Source organism: Lepidochelys olivacea (genome assembly GCF_965140295.1).
Source record: "Lepidochelys olivacea isolate rLepOli2 genome assembly, chromosome: 4".
In the NCBI taxonomy this organism is placed as follows: Eukaryota; Metazoa; Chordata; order Testudines; family Cheloniidae; genus Lepidochelys; species Lepidochelys olivacea.
The window spans coordinates 27762869-27786239 of NC_140414.1; the positions used below are offsets into that span (position 1 = coordinate 27762869).

At 41.8% G+C, this 23371-nt stretch overlaps 1 protein-coding gene across 4 annotated transcripts in view; it reads left to right on the forward strand.

The window, feature by feature from the left end:
* Positions 1-23371, forward strand: part of CCSER1 (coiled-coil serine rich protein 1) — a 1064058-nt gene that overhangs the window by 271694 nt on the left and 768993 nt on the right. For all 4 annotated transcript variants that reach the window (XM_084627194.1, XM_084627195.1, XM_084627197.1 and 1 more), the window contains exon 5: positions 14335-14455. In XM_084627194.1, the coding sequence (XP_084483320.1) occupies positions 14335-14455 (121 nt within the window). The remainder of the gene's footprint in view (positions 1-14334; positions 14456-23371) is intronic.

Here is a 23371-nt window from a genome sequence, read left to right on the forward strand (position 1 = left end):
AGGGCTTTAACGCTTAATGATACAGAGTACAACAGAGAGATTTTGTTGTGTGTCCAGGGCTGAGAAAGGGACAGTTGAATTGAAATTGTACTGGGATTTTGCCAAAGTGCTTAGGGTAGGTGGCATCTCAGCATTTATGAAAAAAAAAAACAAAACAGATCTGGCCACTCAGGAATCTAAGGAATGGGTGAAGAGGATCAGTTGTTTGTAGTCACAAAATAGGATCAAGATTTGAAAAATCAAAACGGAATTATAAAGGGGAGTGCAAGCTTTGTAAAATTGACTTTTAAATCAAAGTGATCCGGAACCAGATCCAGTCCCGGATGACTGGAAAAAGGCTAATGTAGTGCCAATCTTTAAAAAAGGGAAGAAGGAGGATCCTGGGAACTACAGGCCAGTCAGCCTCACCTCAGTCCCTGGAAAAATCATGGAGCAGGTCCTCAAAGAATCAATCCTGATGCACTTGCATGAGAGGAAAGTGATCAGGAACAGCCAGCATGGATTCACCAAGGGAAGGTCATGCCTGACTAATCTAATCGCCTTTTATGATGAGATTACTGGTTCTGTGGATGAAGGGAAAGCAGTGGATGTATTGTTTCTTGACTTTAGCAAAGCTTTTGACACGGTCTCCCACAGTATTCTTGTCAGCAAGTTAAGGAAGTATGGGCTGGATGAATGCACTATAAGGTGGGTAGAAAGCTGGCTAGAGTGTCGGGCTCAACGGGTAGTGATCAATGGCTCCATGTCTAGTTGGCAGCTGGTATCAAGTGGAGTGCCCCAAGGGTCGGTCCTGGGGCCGGTTTTGTTCAATATCTTCATAAATGATCTGGAGGATGGTGTGGATTGCACTCTCAGCAAATTTGCGGATGATACTAAACTGGGAGGAGTGGTAGATACGCTGGAGGGGAGGGATAGGATACAGAAGGACCTAGACAAATTGGAGGATTGGGCCAAAAGAAATCTGATGAGGTTCAATAAGGATAAGTGCAGGGTCCTGCACTTAGGATGGAAGAATCCAATGCACCGCTACAGACTAGGGACCGAATGGCTAGGCAGCAGTTCTGCGGAAAAGGACCTAGGAGTGACAGTGGATGAGAAGCTGGATATGAGTCAGCAGTGTGCCCTTGTTGCCAAGAAGGCCAATGGCATTTTGGGATGTATAAGTAGGGGCACAGCGAGCAGATCGAGGGACGTGATCGTTCCCCTCTATTCGACATTGGTGAGGCCTCATCTGGAGTACTGTGTCCAGTTTTGGGCCCCACACTACAAGAAGGATGTGGATAAATTGGAGAGAGTCCAGCGAAGGGCAACAAAAATGATTAGGTGTCTAGAACACATGACTTATGAGGAGAGGCTGAGGGAGCTGGGATTGTTTAGCCTGCAGAAGAGAAGAATGAGGGGGGATTTGATAGCTGCTTTCAACTACCTGAATGGGGGTTCCAAAGAGGATGGCTCTAGACTGTTCTCAAGGGTAGCAGATGACAGAACGAGGAGTAATGGTCTCAAGTTGCAGTGGGGGAGGTTTAGATTGGATATTAGGAAAAACTTTTTCTCTAAGAGGGTGGTGAAACACTGGAATGCGTTGCCTAGGGAGGTGGTGGAATCTCCTTCCTTAGAGGTTTTTAAGGTCAGGCTTGACAAAGCCCTGGCTGGGATGATTTAACTGGGAATTGGTCCTGCTTCGAGCAGGGGGTTGGACTAGATGACCTTCTGGGGTCCCTTCCAATCCTGATATTCTATGATTCTATGAACCTTAAAAATGCTGAGCACATTGAAAAGGCATACCTTGATGTTGTGGTGCCCTTTCCGGACATCACGCTCCCTGAAGTGGCCCTCAAACCTCTCTCTTGTATACCGCAATGCAGTGGTGTGCAAGAAACTCAGAGAATTTTAAAATAATATTAACAAGTTCACTAGAATAAGAACACACAGACATTGTCCTTCAAAATGCAGATCAGAAGTGGAGATTTTCTGAGATTTCTAATTTTTTTTCTAACTCCCCCCCACAACTCCCCCCCCAGCCCCCCACTCCCCGCACTTTGGGGAAGACTGCAAGGTCAGGTGTCAAAATATTGCTGTAAAGGTCTTGGGTTTGTTTGTTTTTTTTTCTTTGTGTCTCAATCTGAAACCAGAATTAGAGAATTTGGGAGAGAGTTTGTTCTGACAAGGACTTCCAGCCCCATTGTGCAAGAGATCTAGAGAAGGACCAACATTCTGAGTGTCTATACCAAGTGTCGCCAAACCGTGGCTCGCGAGCCGTATGCAGCTCTTTTACAGTTAAAGTGTGGCTTGTGGACCCCTCCACCCCATTCTCCACCTACCAGGCTGGGGCGGAGGGGAGCTTGGGACCCTGGCTTTGCAGTGGGATGGCGGGATAGGGGCTTCTGCCCAATAGGGTTGGGGGTCTTGAGGCGTCAGCCCCACGAAGTGCACCTGCTGGTGCTCTGGGATTCAGCAAGAGCAAGGCTGAGGACCCAAGCCCCAGCAGGTACCTCCTGCGGTGCTGAAGCCCCGAGCCCTGGTCGGTGTGCCCTGGCTCTCGAACTTCTGAAGATTGTCATATGCGACTCAGAGGGTCAGTATGTTTGGCCACCCCTGGTCTATACAAATGAAAATCCAAAACTTTTGAGGTTCACCATGTTATTTAAGACTGTGATTTAACATTTTAGTTATAGAGTTGAGGTTTTCTTTGGTGAAAAGAACTAACAAGAGACAGATTGAATTAGCATAGCTTTTCTTTTAATTAAAGAAATGTTAATCAACAAAGTGCTTCTTGGATAAATTAACCACAGTTCTTATCAGGGTTGCCAGAATTCAGAGACGCTTGGGATCACAATCTCATCTTTTATAAAATTACTCTAATACCAACAGCTCCTGGTCGCCAGGGTTGCTTCTTTTAAATGCTCCCCCCTCCCAACGCTTCTTCATTTCTACTCCTCAATAATTGAATAATTCAAGTGAAAAAAAATGCAGTAGCTCCCGATCTGTATTTTAGGAACAGTGATCCTATATCATTCTGCCTGTGTATCCTGTATCCTATTGGTGGTAGAAACCGTAGCAATTATTCATACAATTCCTTCTAACTATACTAATAACAAAGTGGCAGAGTCCCTACTGGTCTTTCTTCAAGTACACACTAACGTGGTATAAATTTAAGGGCTATCATTCATATTATTTTGTTATTTATAACTTCTCTCTTGGTGCACGCAACCTCAACTCTTCTTTCTCAAGCATCTGCATGACAATAGAGTTTTTAATTATATGATTGCAGTCTGTTTCTCAATTGTAAAATAACATCAATCAAATGTTAGAGACACATCTCTTTGTCTCTATACCAATTTAACCCCTTTCCCATATGCCTCAGGAAAGTTTCTTTCTCCTGTAACCCTAAGTGACCATACAAGTGGGGAGGACCAGGATGAATCTTTATCCTGTGCATCTTGAAAAAAGGGCAGGAACCCTGCCAGGTGCTGCTACTGATCTGCAGCAATATATTTCCTTGCATTTACTTTTCATCAGACAGCTAAATGGAGTACCTGCACTTGTGCAACAAATCTTTCCTTCGCCGTACACGTGGAGATTAGTGTCCATGTGTTCTGTACTTGATCATTAAACATTTTTAAAATAAAGAATCCCCTTCGTCAGAGAGGAAGGGTAACACTTCCAAATTATTTTGGAATAACAGAAAGCTTAGCCCATTAAAATCCCTTCATGCTTCCATTCCTCACTTCACAAAAAGAAGTGCATTAAGAAGGGAACCAAAATGGTTTTGGAAGTGCGTCCCCCACTGTCAAGGTTCCTCCCCCACTCTGAACTCTAGGGTACAGATGTGGGGACCTGCATGAAAAACCTCCTAAGCTTATCTTTACCAGCTTAGGTCAAAACTTCCCCAAGGTACAAAATATTACACCCGTTATCCTTGGACTGGCCGCTACCACCACCAAACTAATACTGGTTACTGGGGAAGAGCTGTTTGGACGCGTCCTTCCCCCCAAAATACTTCCCAAAACCTTGCACCCCACTTCCTGGACAAGGTTTGGTAAAAAGCCTCACCAATTTGCCTAGGTGACTACAGACCCAGACCCTTGGATCTGAGAACAATGAAAAAGCATTCAGTGTTTTACAAGAAGACTTTTAATAAAAAAATAGAAGTAAATAGAAATAAAGAAATCCCCCCTGTAAAATCAGGATGGTAGATATCTTACAGGGTAATTAGATTCAAAAACATAGAGAACCCCTCTAGGCAAAACCTTAAGTTACAAAAAAGATACACAGACAGAAATAGTTATTCTATTCAGCACAATTCTTTTCTCAGCCATTTAAAGAAATCATAATCTAACACATACCTAGCTAGATTACTTACTAAAAGTTCTAAGACTCCATTCCTGTTCTGTCCCCGGCCAAGACGACTACAGACAGACACAGACCCTTTGTTTCTCTCCCTCCTCCCAGCTTTTGAAAGTATCTTGTCTCCTCATTGGTCATTTTGGTCAGGTGCCAGCGAGGTTACCTTTAGCTTCTTAACCCTTTACAGGTGAGAGGAGCTTTCCCCTGGCCAGGAGGGATTTCAAAGGGGTTTACCCTTCCCTTTATATTTATGACACCCACATTTCAGACCAACCTTCCACAGGGTAGGTGTAATCAAAGTAAATGTGAAGGGTAGTGTGATGAAGGGTTACCATTTTTCAGGTTCCCAAAAAGAGGACACTACTGGGAGGGTGAGGGGGAATGGTGGGGGCAGACAGTTAAAGGGTGCTGGAGGGATTTTTTGATGGGTGTTGGGGGGATGTATGTATATTTCAAGGGGTACCTGGGGGTGCTGAGGAGTACCCATGGCCTCACTCTCAAGGTGGGGGACAGTGTCACTCTCTGTTATGGTGGCAGGCCCAGGACGCAGAGCCAGCTGTCGGTCAGCTCTTCCCTGCCTCGCCCCCTTCTCAGGGCTGGGAGCTTGGGCCTGAGTCGGCAGGATCTGGCAGCTGTGGCTGCTGGAAAGGGACCAGTTGGGACACGGAGCCAGCTCCTTTCTGAGCTGCCATGTCTGCTCTGCAAAAATCCCAGATATTACCTCTTATTTGAAAAATTCACCTGGAAAGAGGGTGGAGGATCAAAAAAAGAGAAAATATCTCGGAAAACCCGGACATATGGTAGCCCTAGCGTGATGTCTCTGCGTCTTGTTCTCATGCTATTCAGCATTTATTAGGTTTGCAGGTTTCTTTTACTGGTAACTGTATAGAGAATTTTGGCCAGGCAAGCATATATTGCCCCCACAGAGACTATAAAAGAGGGGAATTTAATAAGAGGCAAAGAGATGGAGGCAAAGAGATGGGGGCAAAGCTTTATGTGGAAGGAAAGTGGTGAACATCACAGAAAGTATACATATATAAATGGACTGATCACTTTAGTGAGTAGCAAAAATCTCTCATTTTCAGTGGTATTTGTTAAGCTCTGAACATCAATTTGAGTTGCTGTGTTGAATAATCAGTGGTTAGCAGCCTGGGGTATTTCAGCTCTTACCTATCTTTAATTATATATATATTTAATAGGCTCAAATATTAAGGCCATTTCCTGAGTCTTATCATGATTAGGGGGCAAAAATTAGGGAAGAGGCTGTATTATCAATACTTGTATTGTGGTGGACTCCGAGGGGGTCACAGTCTGGGATTGTTGGGGTCCCATTGTGCTAGCCAGTGTAATTACAAACACTCTTTGCTGCATTCTGTAATAAACAGGCACATAGGATTTTCCAGGCTGGATTCAAACACTGTTCCCTATACTTCCGTGGCCTGTCTTCGGCAGTGGCCCATGCATGATGTTTCAGGGGAAAGTTTCAATCAATATAGTACGCTTAGCCTGTTGTGTGGATACTGCGGTTGAAGGATTCTTTCCTGACCTCTTGGCAATCAGTATGTGTCCCAAATTATGATACTTGATTATTCATAGCTTAGCATGCATCATGTGCAATGCTTTTAATTATCCAGCTCTTTTAAATCCTGCACCTCTTATTTGGCTCTGATCCCCTGCACAACATCTCCTAGTTCAGCTACACATTGTTTGAAAATTTTCCTTTATGTCTTCTAAATATGTAGTACTTGCTATTAGTTTCATCAAAAGACCTCCTGGTTTCTTGTATCAAGAGAGCATATTTTTTTGTTGAGCAATGCTAACCTCATTCTGCCTCTTTTCTAATATTAAAAACTGTTTATAGTGAATCTAGTATTTGTCAACGGTAGACCTTTTTTTATCCTCAGACTAGTTAGATCATATTTGGCAGCATAAGCTTGCCTAGTACTGTCCCACAGATATGGTTTAGTGTTTCCTTGGAGGATCCATCTCTGGCAGTGAGAGTGTATTTCACTCTCTATGACCAGTTAATGATGATTCAATTATCCCAGCTATGATGCTGATTAGTACCCTTTGTGGTGGTTTTTGTTTTGGTGGATACATTTCTACTGAGAGCTGGACTGAGGCCACTAACTCCTTTCACACAGGTTATTGAACAGCTGTCAGATGTTAATGACTCCTGGCCATTTGCATGATTAAATAGGGGAATTAAAAGTTCTGTATTAATAAAGTTAATCACCTGAATTAAGAGAAACTTGAGACATTAGTAATTCTCATTGTTCTTGAGAAGAAAAGACAATATATTCCTCTGGTAATACATTATCTTCTGGGTGTACATAAACCAACAAGGATTGACCTGAGCCAAGCATAACTAGTAGTAAATATCTGAGCTACTTGTTAAACATCAAGGGCAAGGTCTACACATAAAATGCTTCAGTGAAGTGGCGTAGTTAATCTACCTCTGTGAAAGGTGATAGCTATGCCAACGGAAGTCTTCCTGTCAACATAGCACTGTCTACATCAGGGGCTAGGTTGCTATCACAATGACCTTTGGGGTGGGGTGTGTGGATTTTTTCATGTAGTTATACTGCTGTAAAATTATAGTGGTGACGTGGCCCACGATTTGAAAGGAAATTTCAGGTGTTACAACAAAACTTCATTACTTCATTACAGCACAAGTTGAAGAACGTTAGAAGAGATGTACAGTACATGAAATGACTGTATTTTCCTGTTTCACTAACCTGTAGCCATATATTCATATAACTACACAAATATTTCTCAGGGGATATGTGTATACTGCAATTAAAATCCTGTGGCTGGCCCATGCCAGCTGACCTGGACTTATGGGAATCGGGCTAAGGGGCTGCATAATTGCTAGTGTAGACATTTGAGCTTGGGCTGGAGCACAGGCTCTAAGACCCTGCGAGGTCTGAGGGTCCCAGAGTTCGGGCTGCAGCCCGAGTTGCAACATCTACATCATAGTTAAGCAGCCCCTTCACCTGACCCCTTTAGCCCAAGTCAGCTGGTATGGGCCAGTCGCAGGAGTCTAATTGCAGTGTAGACATACCCTAAATGACCATAAATAGTATCCACGCTCTTCTCATTATTTTCTTAATTTTGCAGTCATTATGAGTTTGTTTACAAGAGCTGTCCTTGTACTATGAAAAAAAGGAGACAACATTTTCAGAAAGTAGTGTCTCATTTGTATGTGACTTACAAGATATTTTGCTGGAAGTTTTTCAATTTCTAATGCATTTCTGTGGTAGTAAATATTACTGTTGCTGACAGCAAAAAGAATTGTTATGTAGAGTATAAAATTAGTTGCTTATATACTTTAACTCTGATTTCGTGCTCGGTTGTTGTAATGAATGGGTTTCAAGGACACACAAATCCTGGAGGTTTGCAAAAGCACATGTGCTAATGAGACATCTAGTGCCAACCCAACCACAAAGTTTGCATGTCCTTCACATATTTTGTTACCACTTTCCTGGCATTTAGCAGGCAATTAAAAGAGCAATTATCTTTTCTATCCTACAAATTGAGCAAAACTGGATCTCAGATTTCATACTAAATATTTCCGTTTAGAGGGCCAGGGCCAGCTCTTGTGAAGCAAGTTAGTGATTAGTATAGTAACACAAAACATGTGGTATTGAAAGAAATCACCACATTTGGCAGAAGTAGTGCTACTCTGTATATTTCTCCCAATGGGATAGAGTCTGATACCAATATATGTTGAGTAGAACCTTACTTCTCAGTTTGTGGAGCTAGGTGCTACTCAATGTGAGTAAGAAAATCAGAATCAGGCCCGACATTTGTACTGTTTGCATGAGGTATACTCGTAGTTAGGCAATGAGCCAAAACTATGCATGAGCTTGGAAATTCAGATGCTACATTTCAGTGTTGTTTTTCAACCGTGTAAGTTTCTGAATTTATTACTGCCTTGCTGCTTTGTTGATAATAAGTGAAGTGAAATATATTAAATCTAATCATCTACTTTTGACGATGGGTACGTTTCTTATTCATGGATGGAAGGAAGCCCCATCTTGTTACGCAATGTGGTGTGGTACAAATGGGAATCAGTATTTGAACTGAAAATAAGTAAGTATTTTGCAAATTTTCTCTATACCAAATCCAACAAGAACAATATTAACATAACCAGGAAAAAAGTATCATTAGTAAGGGCTAGTGAACCATAACACACAGAGGGGAATAAACATTAAAGCACATACACATAAATAATTTGATAGAACTGTTTTCCAGCTTAAAAAATAGCATATCCTAAATCTACACCATCAAATGCAGTAATACATGCAGAAACAAAACTCAGTATGACAATAGAATGAAATAAAGCAATCGCTTAAACAAATAATTTAATAATAGCGTGAGAGGGCCATTTATGCTTTGGTGTTCTGGCTAAATTTCAACTCAGGTAATTGTATTTTGTTTACCTAAATTTTCCCTGCAGTTTCAGTTGGAAATGGCTTAACTTGTGTAACATCCCAGTGTGCTGCAGAGATTTTGTTTCATCCCAGAAGGGGCTATAGCTAGCTGGCAGCTAAATCCCTATATGTATACAAACCCCTGGAGGTTTGTAAGTGTTTTGGGATCCTTCAGGATAAAAGATACTATATAAAATTATGACACCGATGATTATTTATTAATAAAGTGCATGCCAGCAGTACACATAAGAAAAAAAAAACCTTTGTTAGAGGAAAACAAGTGGAAAATGTGAAAGCAAAATGTCCTCCTTAAAAAGTACATAATCTTTTGCCATTAGTCTTATATGAAAGCTGATAGCCTGCAGCAGGGGCGGCGAGTTGTATGGGCCCATGGCGCCCAGGCTCCAGGAATATGCAGGGCTGGGGGCCCTGCTCCACCAATGTTTGGAGCTGGGTCTCTCCCCCGGCCCTGCCTGGAGCGGCCCCTGGACCTGCCTCCCCTTCCTGCCCTCCCCCCCCGCCCCCGCACGCCTCACCCGGGTCCAGGAGCATCCCTCCCTCCAAGTCCCAGAGCGTCCCTGCCTGAATGAAAGTGGCGCAGCTCTCCCTTGCATGCCGGCACCAGCTGCTGCTGCTGCCTAAGGCTACAGCACAAGAGCAGAGCCGGCGGCAGGCTGAGGCAGTTGGCTGCTGCTGCTGAACCTCAGGAGGGGGAGAGGAAGGAGGAACACATATGCTTGGCAGCCCTCCCCTCCCCCTGTACCCACCAGGAGGAGATGCTGAGGGGGGGCTTCCTTTTGCCAGGAGATAACTGGACTGGACGTCACTCATCTGACCAGCTACTGGGGCTTCGGTGAGTGTTTGACCCTGTGATCTGCTCGCCTGCCCTGCCCTGCCCTGCCCTGCCATCACTCCTGCCCAACACTGGGCAAGGGGCAGCCCATCCCCCACCACCAGTGAGGCTACGGTGAGGGGCAGCAGGGGAGGAAGGAAGCCACATGTGATGGCAGTTCCCTCCCCATAAGTGCAGCACCCTCCCACCCCCTCGCAGAGCCTGCACCCCCACCCCTTTCCCGCACCCCCACCCCTTTCCCACACCCGCGCTCTGGCCCCCAAACTCCCTCCCAGAGTCTGCACCCCCAGCCCAGAGCCTGCACCCCCTTCTCACACACCCTCTCCTGCCCCCAAACTCCCTCCCAGAGCCTGCACCCCTCACCCCCTCCTTCACCCCCACTCCCTGCCCCAGTCCAGAGACTGCACCCAGCACCCAAACTCCATCCCAGAGCCCAACGTCTCAACCGTCCTACACCCCAATCCCCTGCCCCAGCCCAGGTCCTGTACCTCAAACCTCCTCCCCCGACCCAAACTCCCTCGCAGATCATTAGGCAGGTGGGGGCTCTGGGCCTTCTGGGCACCACCAAAATTTCTTCGAACCTGACCTGCAGTCAGGCATATTCTTATTTCTGTAATGAAATTTATGAACAGATAATAAGAGGAGAGGATATGAATATTGCTTCTTGCCTTGCTGCCACCTTTTCATGACATTTTAGTTAATTACCTTGTGCCATAATGATGTACTGCTGCGTGTGCAGAGATTCAAGATAGCAAGGTAGTGATGTAGTTGCTTTGAGAAGCAATGCCAACGCTGCATCTCTGTGAGAAGCTGGAAGGAGAAGAAACAGTTGATCAAATGTCCCAAACTCAGAATAAATTCTGATCAAGCAAATAAACCTCTGCAGGATTAAGAAGGCTTCACCTTCACCTGTATGTGTAAAGGAGTTATTCTACCACAGTAAACCATTTGCCTACTAAACAAAAGTAGTCAGATTTCAGGAGTTGGTCCACTCATATGAAGTTCTTCTGGAAAAGATTATTTGAATAAGAATACACTAATTGATCAAAATGATCAGGCAGAATATCCTCTGCAGGTTCTTTAGATAGGGATCAGATAGCTCTGGATGTTCACTCTGAAAGTTGCAAGATGACAGTATTAAACTATAGCTGTTTGAAGGGGCACCCAGTCTACTGTTATAAAATAAAAATAAAGGATAGTTGTATGGTCCCGTACTGTCCTATTTTTGCATGTGTATTGGAGAGGGCATTTGGCGATGCACACATGCGCACACACAATATTTGCCTCTTTGTTTATGTGTATATAGCGACAGTTTATTTCCCAGTTATAAAATAAAGTACGTAGAGAAGCATATACTTGTCCAACTTGTCTTTGGAGTCAGCCTTCTTTTGTTGGTCAATATATAGGACAGTGATTAGGTTATAGAAACTAGTTCTGTTTATGTTTCCAGTGGTTTAGACAGACTCAAGAAGGGATACAAATATTTTATTATATATGGATAAAAAATCCTGGAAGATGTCAAGTGTATTCAAAAATAGTTACCTGAATTCCACATATGCATTAATGTACAGCTTCTCTTCCTGTCAACATCTCATAGATTTCTTCCCATGCTTGGGCCATCTGTACTGTTTATCTTAATCACTCAGGAAAGTCAGGAGCCCTCTGCATGCCTGCACCAGTAAATATCCCCCTTATTCCTCTGTGTGATTTACCCACATCTCCAGATCATCTGCATGGGGGAGAGCTGCTATTCCTCTTCCTGCACAGGTGAAAGGGTGGAGCCAAGATTCCGCGCCATGCACTCCTGTCCCGTCCCATCATGTAGCACCCGGCAGAGCTGAGCCTTGGTGGAGGCAATAGTCATCTGTGGCCGGAAAGGGGCTGATGAAGCATACTTCGATCATGAAATAAGGCATCTGAATTGTTATTCTCTGAATCACAGTTCAGTCCCTGTCCTGCTCCTGGGCCAGCACAGTTATTCACTATCTACTGTCCCTTAGTTGGACTGGATTTTGAGGTTACAATCTAGCCACTACAGCTGGCGAAGATTATAAAAGGCAGAGAATGGGAGAACAAGACGTTTCACTCATGACATCACAAAGGGATGGATGCTCATGGGCTGGAGACCCTGGGGATAAGCCAGCCCTGGTTAAAGGATGAGCCACACCTGGGTTGCATCAAGTGATCCGCATGTAAAAAACAATGCAGGAAGTTGCAGTAAAGTGGGGAAGACAAGGAGATTGCAGCTATGGCTGTAGATACTGCAGGGAGCAAGAAGGCTTCTGCAGGTCCTGAATCAGCAGAGAAAAAGCTGAAGAAGCAGGAGAGAGTGGGAGAAGGCTCTTCAGGCAGGGAGGCCTTGGGGAGACCCTGTCTGAGCAGGGAAGAGACTTGTGACAGTCAGCTGGGCCAAAGACTGCTTGAGCTTGTGCTTTGTTAATCGGCAGACAGACAATGAACTGGCCTTAAAGCCTAGAGGATCAGAGGATTCAATAAAGTAGACTCCAAGAGAGAGCTTGTTTGAGCTACGTGTGGACAATCAGTTCTTAAAGGGCTATGAAGAGGGGGAAAACAGAGTTGGAATGCCGTAGAATGACCTTTGGCCACTTGGTGATGCTCAGGTGGAGGCCAGCCCATGTTTAATTGCAAATGTGTTCATTAAAATGAAAAATTTATTCTATTGGGAACACACTCACAATGCCTTATAATTCTTTTTAATATTGACTATTATGTGTTACTCGATTAAATACATGCTGAATTTCACAACAGTCTTGGCTTTTGCATGAGGATATTGTAAAGCAAGAGTGGACAGTTGATGCTGAATAACCATATAGAAAATAATCTGTGGGAGCACCTAGATGATGAGAATGTCAGAACAAAGAGAGAGTCTTTGATAAACAGGTAGCAAAATGTCAGAGAACTTTTCACAGACAATAAAATATTGGCATCTCTCACCAATAGAATCATAAATATATTCTCAGTGGCCTGTTTCCATGCAAATTGGTCATAAGAGTTTTGCTCCATTACTCCTGAGAAGCTCAGCAATGAAGAGAAATTAGGTAGCCCACGAGGATGTACTGGAGGGCCTGATCCAAAACCTGCTGCATTCAATGGAAAGACTTAATGGGTGCTGGATCAAGCCCATATATATCAATTAGTTCTAGGTTCTAAGCCTGCCATAACCCTTTCCTTTAAACTGATGGTTCCCAAACTTGTTCCGCTGCTTGTGCAGGGAAAGCCCCTGGCGGGTTGGGCCAGTTTGTTTACCTGCCGCGTCCGCAGGTTCTGCCGATTGCGGCTCCCAGTGGCCGTGGTTCGCTGCTCCAGGCCAATGGGAGCTGCTGGAAGCGGCAGCCAGTAAGTCACTCAGCGCGCGCCGCTTCCAGCAGCTCCCATTGGCCTGGAGCAGTGAACCGCGGCCACTGGGAGCCGCGATCGGCCGAATCTGCAGATGCGGCAGGTAAACAAACCGGCCCGGCAGGGGCTTTTAGTGATAGTTGTCAGTCATCCTTGATCCATTAATATTTTCTTTTTATAGACAACAATGAAAGTAACTCATTGCTTAAAAAATGGGCCACCTCGTTCTGTGCTTTCTTGCTCATGCATGATATATTTCACAATTATGTAACTATTCTATAAGAAGCTGCTGCACTTTGTACAATACACCAGATTTTACTTCCACCTTTTTTTCAGCTCATAAATGTAGACCTTGGCTGTAAAGGAAATCTATATCTTCCTCAATGCGTTGCAGTGTGTGGTGACCGCTTTAGTACTAAATTACCAGTGACTCTCACGTATTAGATCTGATCATTTTTGAAACAATTATAGTTTAGTATGTTAGTAAGAGGCCATTTATTGTACAGACTTCTTTTGTTGGCGGTCATTGGCAAGATCCTCAGATCAGGTAAATTGGCATGCTTCCCATTTTAAATACAGTCTGGGTGGCCTCATCCTGCACTGGAATATTTGAGCAATCCCTATTAAGAAACAATTGACAAACAGCGTGGTCCAGTAGATCAGGCCGAAAACCTGGTCTATTCTGGGCTTTGTAATTGCCTTGCTGTATCATCCTTGGCGAGTCACTTGAGCTCCTTTTTCGCCGTCACCATCTGTTTGTCTCCTGTTAGGACTGTTAGGTCTTCAGGGCAGGGCTGGGTCTATCCTGTTTTACGATACATTCGAAAGTTTCCTGTCACCATCAGGCTCTGGTAGGCACTACCATAATGTAGATAATGAATAAAATTAAAATCCATGGAGGTTACATGCAAATAACTAACCAAACTTTCTCAAATCTCTACCCGCAAAAAAGAGTCGTTTTCTTGTTTGGTGTGAAGTTTTGAAAAGGGGAGGTTTGTATGAGTGTGCTGTTTTATCTAAGTCTTGCTTCTTCCATCACTTTTGACATGACAAATATTAAAAAAATCCAGGGTCAGATTCTGCCACTCTGAAGTTGCGCCTTGCACACAAGTAATCGTACTGAAATATTTAGGGCTTTTGGCAAGAAGAAAATGCTATTTGAATGCATAAAGATGACAAAACCTGGCCTACAGTTATTGTGAAAATGTTATGGCAATCAGAGTTTGATAAATTATTTGTTTTTTTTTCATCATCTTGTGAAAGTCTTGACAAATATATATATATAATTTTAAATTGACATTGAGTGTGCTTTGTAATACTCAAAATATTTTATCTTCACAGTTTGCCGGGAAGATTCATATCAGTCCATAGTCTCCTGTGCTGCCGTAGTCCTTACGCCTATAGAACCACCCGGGGAAGCAAAGAAAAAAGAAGAGCCAAAAATGCCTGAGGTGACCAAACGGTGAGTGAATTGTTAAAATATTCATTTCCATTGCAATTTAAGCAGCAAAACCAAATTGTGCCCTTAGATACGCATGAGCAATTCCTTTCCACTTCACCAAGATTTCTGATTATATAGCTGAGGGCAGAAATTGGCCTGAGGCTGGGTAGGTTTCTTTTGCTTAACAGTAAACACCTTCCTGTGGTTGTGGTAATCAGGTGGTTCTTCATTGTGAGGTAGGCAATGGATATTCATATCCCAGGAAATAGATTTTTAAAGAGTTTTATTATCGTTCTTTATTTCTATATAAATAATTCTTAATACTTGCATAATCTTTCTGTTCAGTAATTGATAGTATAAAGACCATTCATTCCTAAAAGCTTTGCTCTACTTCTATATTTCAGTATTTTTCAGTGACTGTTTTTACTGCTTTGATGTAAGGTATGATGGCAACTTCAGGAGTGTAGTAGTGGGCTTCCAAGTAAATCCTATTAAATTAAACACACTGTAGTTTGATATCTTGCACCACTGCTTTGGATGAGAAACATAACCACAGCATGGGTAGGAGCATTTATCTTGCAATACCAGGCAGGATGGTTGTTCCTTAACAATTGAGTCCTTGGAGAATGGAAAAGACACATTTTTCATGAAAAGAAGAAAATGCTTTGTGCAGTGACTAAGCACTGCAGTTAAAATTGGAGGCTATACATTTTAAAATGCACCAGGTAATTTTAAAGATAATTTAGGATTCTATAATATCAACCATCATTACTCAAGGATAGATCTTTGGGCTGCATTAAAGTCCTTATCTTCAGTTCAGCAGACGGTAAGGAAACTTAATTTTGGATATTTATTATCAGAAATTCTATTTCCACAAAACCTTAGTCTGAACACTAGCAAACTTTGAAAGGTTAAGAAGTTAGAAATCAGATCCTCAACCTAGATTCCAATGTGGTAAGTCAGGATCAAACTTAGAAATATCTTTCTATTTTATCGCAAGGAGTAACAGATCTGACTCACGCCACCAGATCTGAAGTCTGTCCATCCCCATTCCTTCTAACCTACATAGGTAGTTTGAATTCAGATCCAGATCAAGATCTGAGCTCCGTGGCTCAGGCCTGTATCCAACTGTAATATGTATTCCACATCTGAGATAAGTCATTTGTTGTGAATCTATCTATAATTAAATGATTAGCTATATAATAGGCATTACTTTTGCTATTATTACATTCAGTCGAATATTGGAACGTATTTTTATAGAGTGTGTCATAGTATTTTAGCAACATGATTCTGCATCATATCCTTCTGTACCTCTCTGAATACGAAGTATTTGAAGAAGGTTTTAGCACTCAAAGTTTTGGACTGGGATCTAGAGTATTCAGGCTGAAACACTACAGTAATTTGTATTTTCTCTCCACTGAGAGGCAAACCTTTGTTTGTTCTTTGATCTACCTTCTCCCATACAAATTTGATCTGCAGTTTCACCTTTGTAATCTCTTGTGGATTTGGTCTAAGGCAATTTCTATATGTGCTCAAGGAGTGAATGATGCTTCCTGGTTGACTTTTTCTTTCACCTAATTGATATTAGCAAGTCTGTTTTTTTTACCCTTCAAAACACAGTGGCAATATTTTCAAAAACACCCCTGGCAATCATATAAATTTCTCTGGTCTCATGCACACGAAGGTCTCCGTAACAAGCTCTGACCTCTGATATTGTAGAGGTTTGCATACTTCAAAATGTGCACCTCTTGCACTGTGATTGCTGAAACATATTTGAATATATCCACATGAATCAAAAGCAAATACTATCACTTTTTATTAGTATATTTGTACTAATACATCTACCAAACTATACCGGGGGGAAGGAGTGAAACACCTCTCCAGAACTGCTGAGCACATCTTTGATTAAGATTTCAGTAAATTATCTTGAAATTTTCGAAGCACTTTGGAGCCAATTACTTAATTTTATCATTCATTTATTGTGTGATGTTATGATTAACTAACATGTCATGTCATTTATAATCATTGTATGTGAAATAGATTTAAGTTGTCGGATTATAGAAGTATGAGACTGATCAGTATTTAGATGTAAGTGTGAATTAGGTATCTAAGTAACTCGGTCTGAATCGCAAAGCCTACAAGCTGAGGCCTGTAAAATGTCATTTTAGCAATACTAGGCCATAGATTTAAGAAATCTTTGACATAAGTGATGAAAGAATGAGCCTATGCCACAAAATTATGAGAAAAGATGTGCCAATGAGTGGTATTGTGAAAAATTAAAGGCAAGATTAATTTTTTATTACAAGATACCCTATAGTGCACTCTGCGGTTAGGCCATGTGTTAGAAAAACGTGACGATCTGTGTAACTGCTAATGAGAATAAAAGGAACCACAAACAACCTGTGGAAAATGGAGTGCCCCAATATTCTTGGGGAGCACAATACAAATGAGGAAAAAGAGGATGGACACCTCCATGCACATGCACAGAATGTTGGAGTAGTCAGAATCATAAAGATAAAGGAGGGCTCTCAAATTAGATAAAATTAATTATTTAGGGGAAAACTAGCAGGAATCATCCCTCTACCGATGATTAATTGGCAAGGCATGCATCAGACCCTAAGAATATTGTTCAGGATGTCAGTATAACTATATTTGTAACTTGTGCATAGGTCTTTAGAGGATTTTTGTATGCATGGGTAATCATAACCTTAATTGTAACTTTAATAAAACTTGTAAAACAGATGAGAGCCGTGTCTATATTTAGAAGCGTACAGTGGCACAGCAGTACTGATACAGCTCTGTTGCTGTAAGCGTGCTCGTGTAGCCGCATCCTGCCAATGGGAGAGAATCTACCGTCGACATACCAACTCAGTACCAGCTCAGTGAGCGGCAGGAGTTATGTTAGCGGGCGAGCATCTCCCACGGACATAATGCTGTGTGCACGAGCGCTTATCCTGGCAAAACTTCTGTCACTCGGGGTGTGTTTTTGCTTGTGTGGACATGGCCTAGATCTTGTACTTTTGAATGTATGTGTGGTCACTATCCTTGGTCTTTGTGTGTTCCTAGATGCTCTGAATCTGAAGCAGGTATCAAAAGTGGCTTTCACTTTGTTGAGCTTGAAACTGTAGCCACCGGAGCCGAACCCATGGTGGTGTAATACAGCATTGCTAAGTTCACTTGAAATAAAATACAAGGCTACAATTTACTGGGAGGATTAAGGTGTAAAGGCTGAGTGTTTTATTTTTCCAAATAAAGCTAGTGCAGAGAGTCAGTTTGCTGGATAGCTAAGTCTTATTTAATTCAGAAAACTATGAAAAATAAAAGATTAGGCAGTGATCCTACAATATAATGGGCCAGGTCCTCGGCTGATGTAAATTAGCACAGATCCACTGAAGTTAAAAGAGCTATGCTGATTTACACTGTCTGAGGATATGGCCTGATACATTTCTACAAATAAAAAGCTCTCTGGTGGATATCATGGCAAGTGTTGACTTGGTCTGTACACTAAACTAGACAGAATGTAGCTGTTACTCTGCTGCACCAGTGAATAATGGACAAAATATCTGACTCAAGATCCATTTATTTCCTATCTAGAAATAAAGCCATTGGAATAAGAACCTGATCATGAAATCATAGTCTCACATTTGAAAAATAAACAGCTCAGCTTTGCCCAGGGCAGCAGTAAAACATTTTTCTGTTCCAGTCACATCTCTTAGCTTAAATACATGTCCAGCATTATAGTGTCACTTAGTTCTTGGCCACAAGTGTAGCAAAAACCTGTCTTTCAGGGAGCAATTTTCCAGGCTTGGTCTCAGTCTGAGAACATTATTTTTTTCCTAAATTAGACTAATATTGGTTTACCCCCTTTCTCTTGTTCCTGCCCTTTCTTTATTGTCTGACCTGGTAGTGATTTTGCTCTCTGATTCCCCTCTTATGGTATTGGGAGCTATATTCACTTGCTTCAATCATCTTTCTGCTCCAGATACTGCCCGTATTCAACAGACAGAGAGATGAACAGAGGAAGCACCTCAAGATCACCAATGAGACCAGTTCCCAACAACATAGGGAGGGCCAGAGACCTGGGGCCAGAAATACACATATGTTTAGCCACTTAAAGATGCAGTTAGGTTCCCAAGTACACCATTTAGATGCTTTTGACAGTTTTTAAGGGTAATTAGGTGCCACATAAGCATAGGAAGGCAAGTGCTTAAGGAGCACCTGGTTCAGGTATGAGAATGCAGCTAGGCACCACAGTATCTAGAGATTTGTGCGTGAAACTGCTGAGCTGGGTGACACTGAGCACCATTGTAAATCTGGCTTCGGGGCTGTAGGGGTATAGTGCTCAGCCTTAGGATCAAGGTACAGATCCTGGGCTTGGGCAATGTCCATAAGGATTAACTTGTGATAAAATTGCTGATGCACTATTTTTGACATGCACTGGCTTATTTTGCAATTAATTATTGGTTTGATTCTCAATAAGAACAGACAGTGAATTATTCAGTGTTATACTTTTTCAGTTTGTCAAAGCTGCTAGATGAGACAAAACAAAACTAGACAATATTACATACACATAACATGTTAGGGTGGGGGCAACTCATAGAATAGAAGACGTACATGAATTGGCAGATGAGGGAGTGAGGGAGGGGACTGGAGCGGGAGAGAAAGGGAGCAGGGGTTAGGTGGAATAGACGTATAGCATTCTTGGAGCCATCTCAGTATTTTGCTTTTATCCAAATGTATCTGGAAACAGGGTCCAGACTTGTATGTGTTCATATATTTGCTCTCTACAGCAACAAGCTATTTTTCTTTGGCTGCTAACTCAGACATCTTCAAATACCACTGCTCTGTTCTGGGCATAAGGCGACTCTTCTGTTTTTATAAAGTCATGCACTTGGTGATCACTGCAGCTTTCAAAAACCAAAGTTTTTATGGTGGAGTTAAATTCAGTTTAACTGGTAAATAACCTAAAATGTAATTTTCAGCTGGGGTTTATCTGCTGAAGCTGAGTACTATTTTAACCCTTGTGTCCAGCCCTATCCTTATCTGTCTGAATGACAGACAGCCCCATAGCTTATGCATCAGGGTTTCTTTTGCTTTGGCCTGGTCTACGCTAGGAAATTAGGTAGGTATAACTGTGTGGATCAGGGGTGTTAAAAATCCACCCTGAGCGACTCAGTTAAAGCCACCTAACCCCCAGTGTAGACAGCACTAGGCCAATAGGACAATTCTCCCATCAACCCACCTGCCGCCTCTCAAGGAGGTGGATTACCTGCACTTATGGTAGAACCCCTTCCGTCGGCAAAGGTAGAGTCTTCACTGAAGTGCTACAGTAGCACAGCTGTGCCTCTGCAGTGTTTTAAGTGTAGACAAGCCCTGTGTTACAGCACCAATAAACATCAGAGGATAAAGCCTTTCTCTTGTGCAACTTCTGTGGTGTCCAATACATTTTGACTAATTTTTGTTGTTGTTCCAAGCGGGTGCCTGTTGTCTCTGTTACTTTTTTGATTTGGCTCTTGAGCCCCTGGCAACTGCTATATCTGAATATACAAGGCATACAACTCTGATCCAGGGGGTATAACTTGATGTTACATGCAGATGATGCCCTTCTGTGTGCATATCTAAGCCAGAAACCACAAGTCCAGTCCTTTTATTGCTAATTCAAACATTCAGATTGATATCTGGTTACAAAATACATTGAGAAACATCAGAACTATTGGAAACCTGGTTGTCATGTAGTTGGTCTTTCATTGGAATTTCCATAGGCAAACTGATACAATTAGGTATAAGAGGACTGGCTTATTTTGAGCCTTCTGAAGAATTAGAACTGAGAGTTTTAATCCATAGAGAACATACAGACTGACAAATTTTTGGAGAAATTGTACTGAATATAGAAATAACAATATGAGGAATATTAAATAGAAATAGGTATGTTTTGTAGACTATCTCCTTATACAGCAGATTAAATTTGTAATAGGTTCATCTAAAGTGTATACAATAAAAATATAAAATGTGAATGCCACTGAACTAGAGCCAGTGCATTCTGAAAAAGACATGTAATAATAATAAACTCTAAACAGTTTGGCAATGGAATATAACACAAAAACTGCATCACCCAGAGCAGTCAACATTAACACTAAAAATGCTAAGGCTACAGTAGATAATTCTTTTGCACTGGAATATTGTATTGAGAATTCATCTTGTCATGAGACTGATATAATTAGATACATTGAAGGACATTGACACCCGAAGAATTTAAAGCATTAGAAAAACGCAAATGTCTTATTTTTTTCAGTTAAAAAAAAAGACTAATAGGTGATCTAGTTAAAGCAAATATAATTTTAAATGGACCATATAACATTGTTATAGATTATATTAATCATAAATCTAAGGAAATGAGGAAGTTTACTGAAAGTTAAAACAGAAGCATGTTAAAATCAATCCCAAAGAAATGCTTTATTTTTTTAATAACATGAAGTGCTATGAATCCTATCCATCAAAGTTGTTTAGGCTGCAGCATTGTGGTCATTGAAAAATGATCATACTGTATCTTGGGGGAAGGAGTTGAGAGGTTTGTAAGGCAAAACCCCTGCAATAAATTTCCTGAAATGTATGCACCCTTGTACTGAAGACTAAATATAGTGGTTTAACTTGGTGAGGCAGAATCTTGACACCAACTAATTGTTAGTTAACTAGCGTCTAACTTTAAAATGCAAAATATTTGAGAGAAGAGTCTACATTGAAAAAGTCAGAATGAGAACCACACAATAAAAATAATTTTGCCCATAAATTATTGAAGCTTGCGTCTTTGAAAATCTCTCCCCCGGCAACATGATCGCTGCCCCAGTCTAAACAGGACAGATAACACTTCTGAAAGTGTGTGATAGAATGGTGAGAGCAGGCAGAGACATAACTGATAGTTATTGGGAAGCTGAGCAGGAGAAGCAGGCTTACAGAATTAAGCTCCAAAACCTTTTCCTGGAGATGCACATGTAGAGAATTGCTGTTCTAAACAGGAAAGTGTGCCTCATCAGATTGGTTATTCTAATAAAACGATGATGTTTTTTATTAGGCTATATGGCAGTTGCTAAGCCCCTATAAAATACATGGCCAACTGGAATGATGCTAAAATGCCATTCAAACATGACATCATTCTGAGCCAAGGTTACTTTTATGGTGCATGGAACACGACCTGCTAATTTACTCAGATTGCAGATTTGTTTTCCGTGGAAAGTAGACTTCATCTTTATCCAATCTAGCTCCTTGCCCAAGGATGTTATAGTACTTCTGTGGCCACCTATTCTGACCACTGCCAGATGTACTGCTATCTGCAAATTTACTTGCCATATCCTGAACACCTTGTATGAAGTTCCATCATGCACTTGGTCCCCTTGACCCTGCAAACAACAAATCATCAAGATAGTGTTAAACCAATTTTATACCTGTTTTTTAAACTGAAGTGTGCATCAAAAAGTTCGAAAACACCATAAAATAGGGGGAAACTCAGTATATTGTAAGTCACTGAGTATCCCATAGGCAGTTATTTGTCAATGCCAATTTCTCCTTTATAACTTAAGACCCGGGCATATTTATAGCTTTGGCTGTTGTGTAGGTTCACAATAACGGTAGCCCACAGTGAAGCCTCAGTATGAACACCCGCAACCCCTGAACTTTTGTGTGTGGGCATTAAATCTAGATCCAAATTCAGACCTGAATTTTTCAGTTAGCATTCTATAATGGGCTGAAACAGAACTCCGAAACTGTGCTTTAAAAAACAAACCAACAAGCGCTGCTTAAATTCTGAGGGCATTTGGAATCCAAAACCAAACACCAGAGAACTTGTTAGTTGGGTTTATTTCTGGTTCATTAATGTGTAAACTTAACAAGTGCTTGGAATCCTGATGAGCAGTTCTGTTGCTTTGTTATAAACAAACAGGTTAGTTTTGTAATCAGAACACATGACATTTCTTTGAAGATATGCCAGTTTCTCAGGGTGCCCAGGAGTGAGAGTCACCATGTTACCCCCTGCCTCAGCTAGAGAGAGACTTGCTGGTGCTAAACTGAGTGTCTTCTCCCTGATACCCCAAGTCTGTTAGCCACTTGAACAATCTACTCAGAGCTGTGCCAGACCTTATTTTGCCTTGCAGGTTAACAATAGATGGGATCCCAATCCCTGAGCCCCTCTGAAAGCATCCCCCTATAATATCCAGTCCTTAACCACTGGACACTCACAGAAATTACCCGATAAGCTGTGCCCAAACAGACAGCTTGATTGCTACAACTTTATAACTACAGCACTGAAAAATACTTATAGTGAATCAACCATAACCAAAGGTTAAGTCTTAAGAGATAGTGAGTAAAGATAACAAGTGGAAACAGAAATGGTTATACATATAAAACAAAACATATAACACAATCCTAGGTTTACCCTGATGAATGGTTACATTTCCTATTTAACAAAGTTGCTTTTCTCCCAAGGAATCAGTCTTTGACAAGAGCTGCTAGTTTTCAGGCAAAACAAGGATCCAAGTTTTTATTGATCTCCCACGCCCTTCAAGGGGTTTCCTGAGGAAATGGGTACCCAAATGGCTTTTTGCTTCACCTTATTTTTCCAAAACCCCATTGTTTTGTCTCCAGGCCAAGATAACCCCCAGTGGTTTTCTTCCTGCTGTGCTGGCTCCAAGACGACTTCACACCCTCATGTTGACTTGGCATGTAAATGTAGCTCCTGTTACAATTGGCTTACAATGCTTAATTTGCATCAGAGACAGAGATAGATGAATAGATGTACTTTTTTCAGAGTAACAGCCGTGTTAGTCTGTATTTGCAAAAAGGAAAGGAGTACTTGTGGCGCCTTAGAGACTAACCAATTTATTTGAGCATGAGCTTTCGTGAGCTACAGCTCACTCATCCGATGAAGTACTCCTTTTCTTTCTAGAT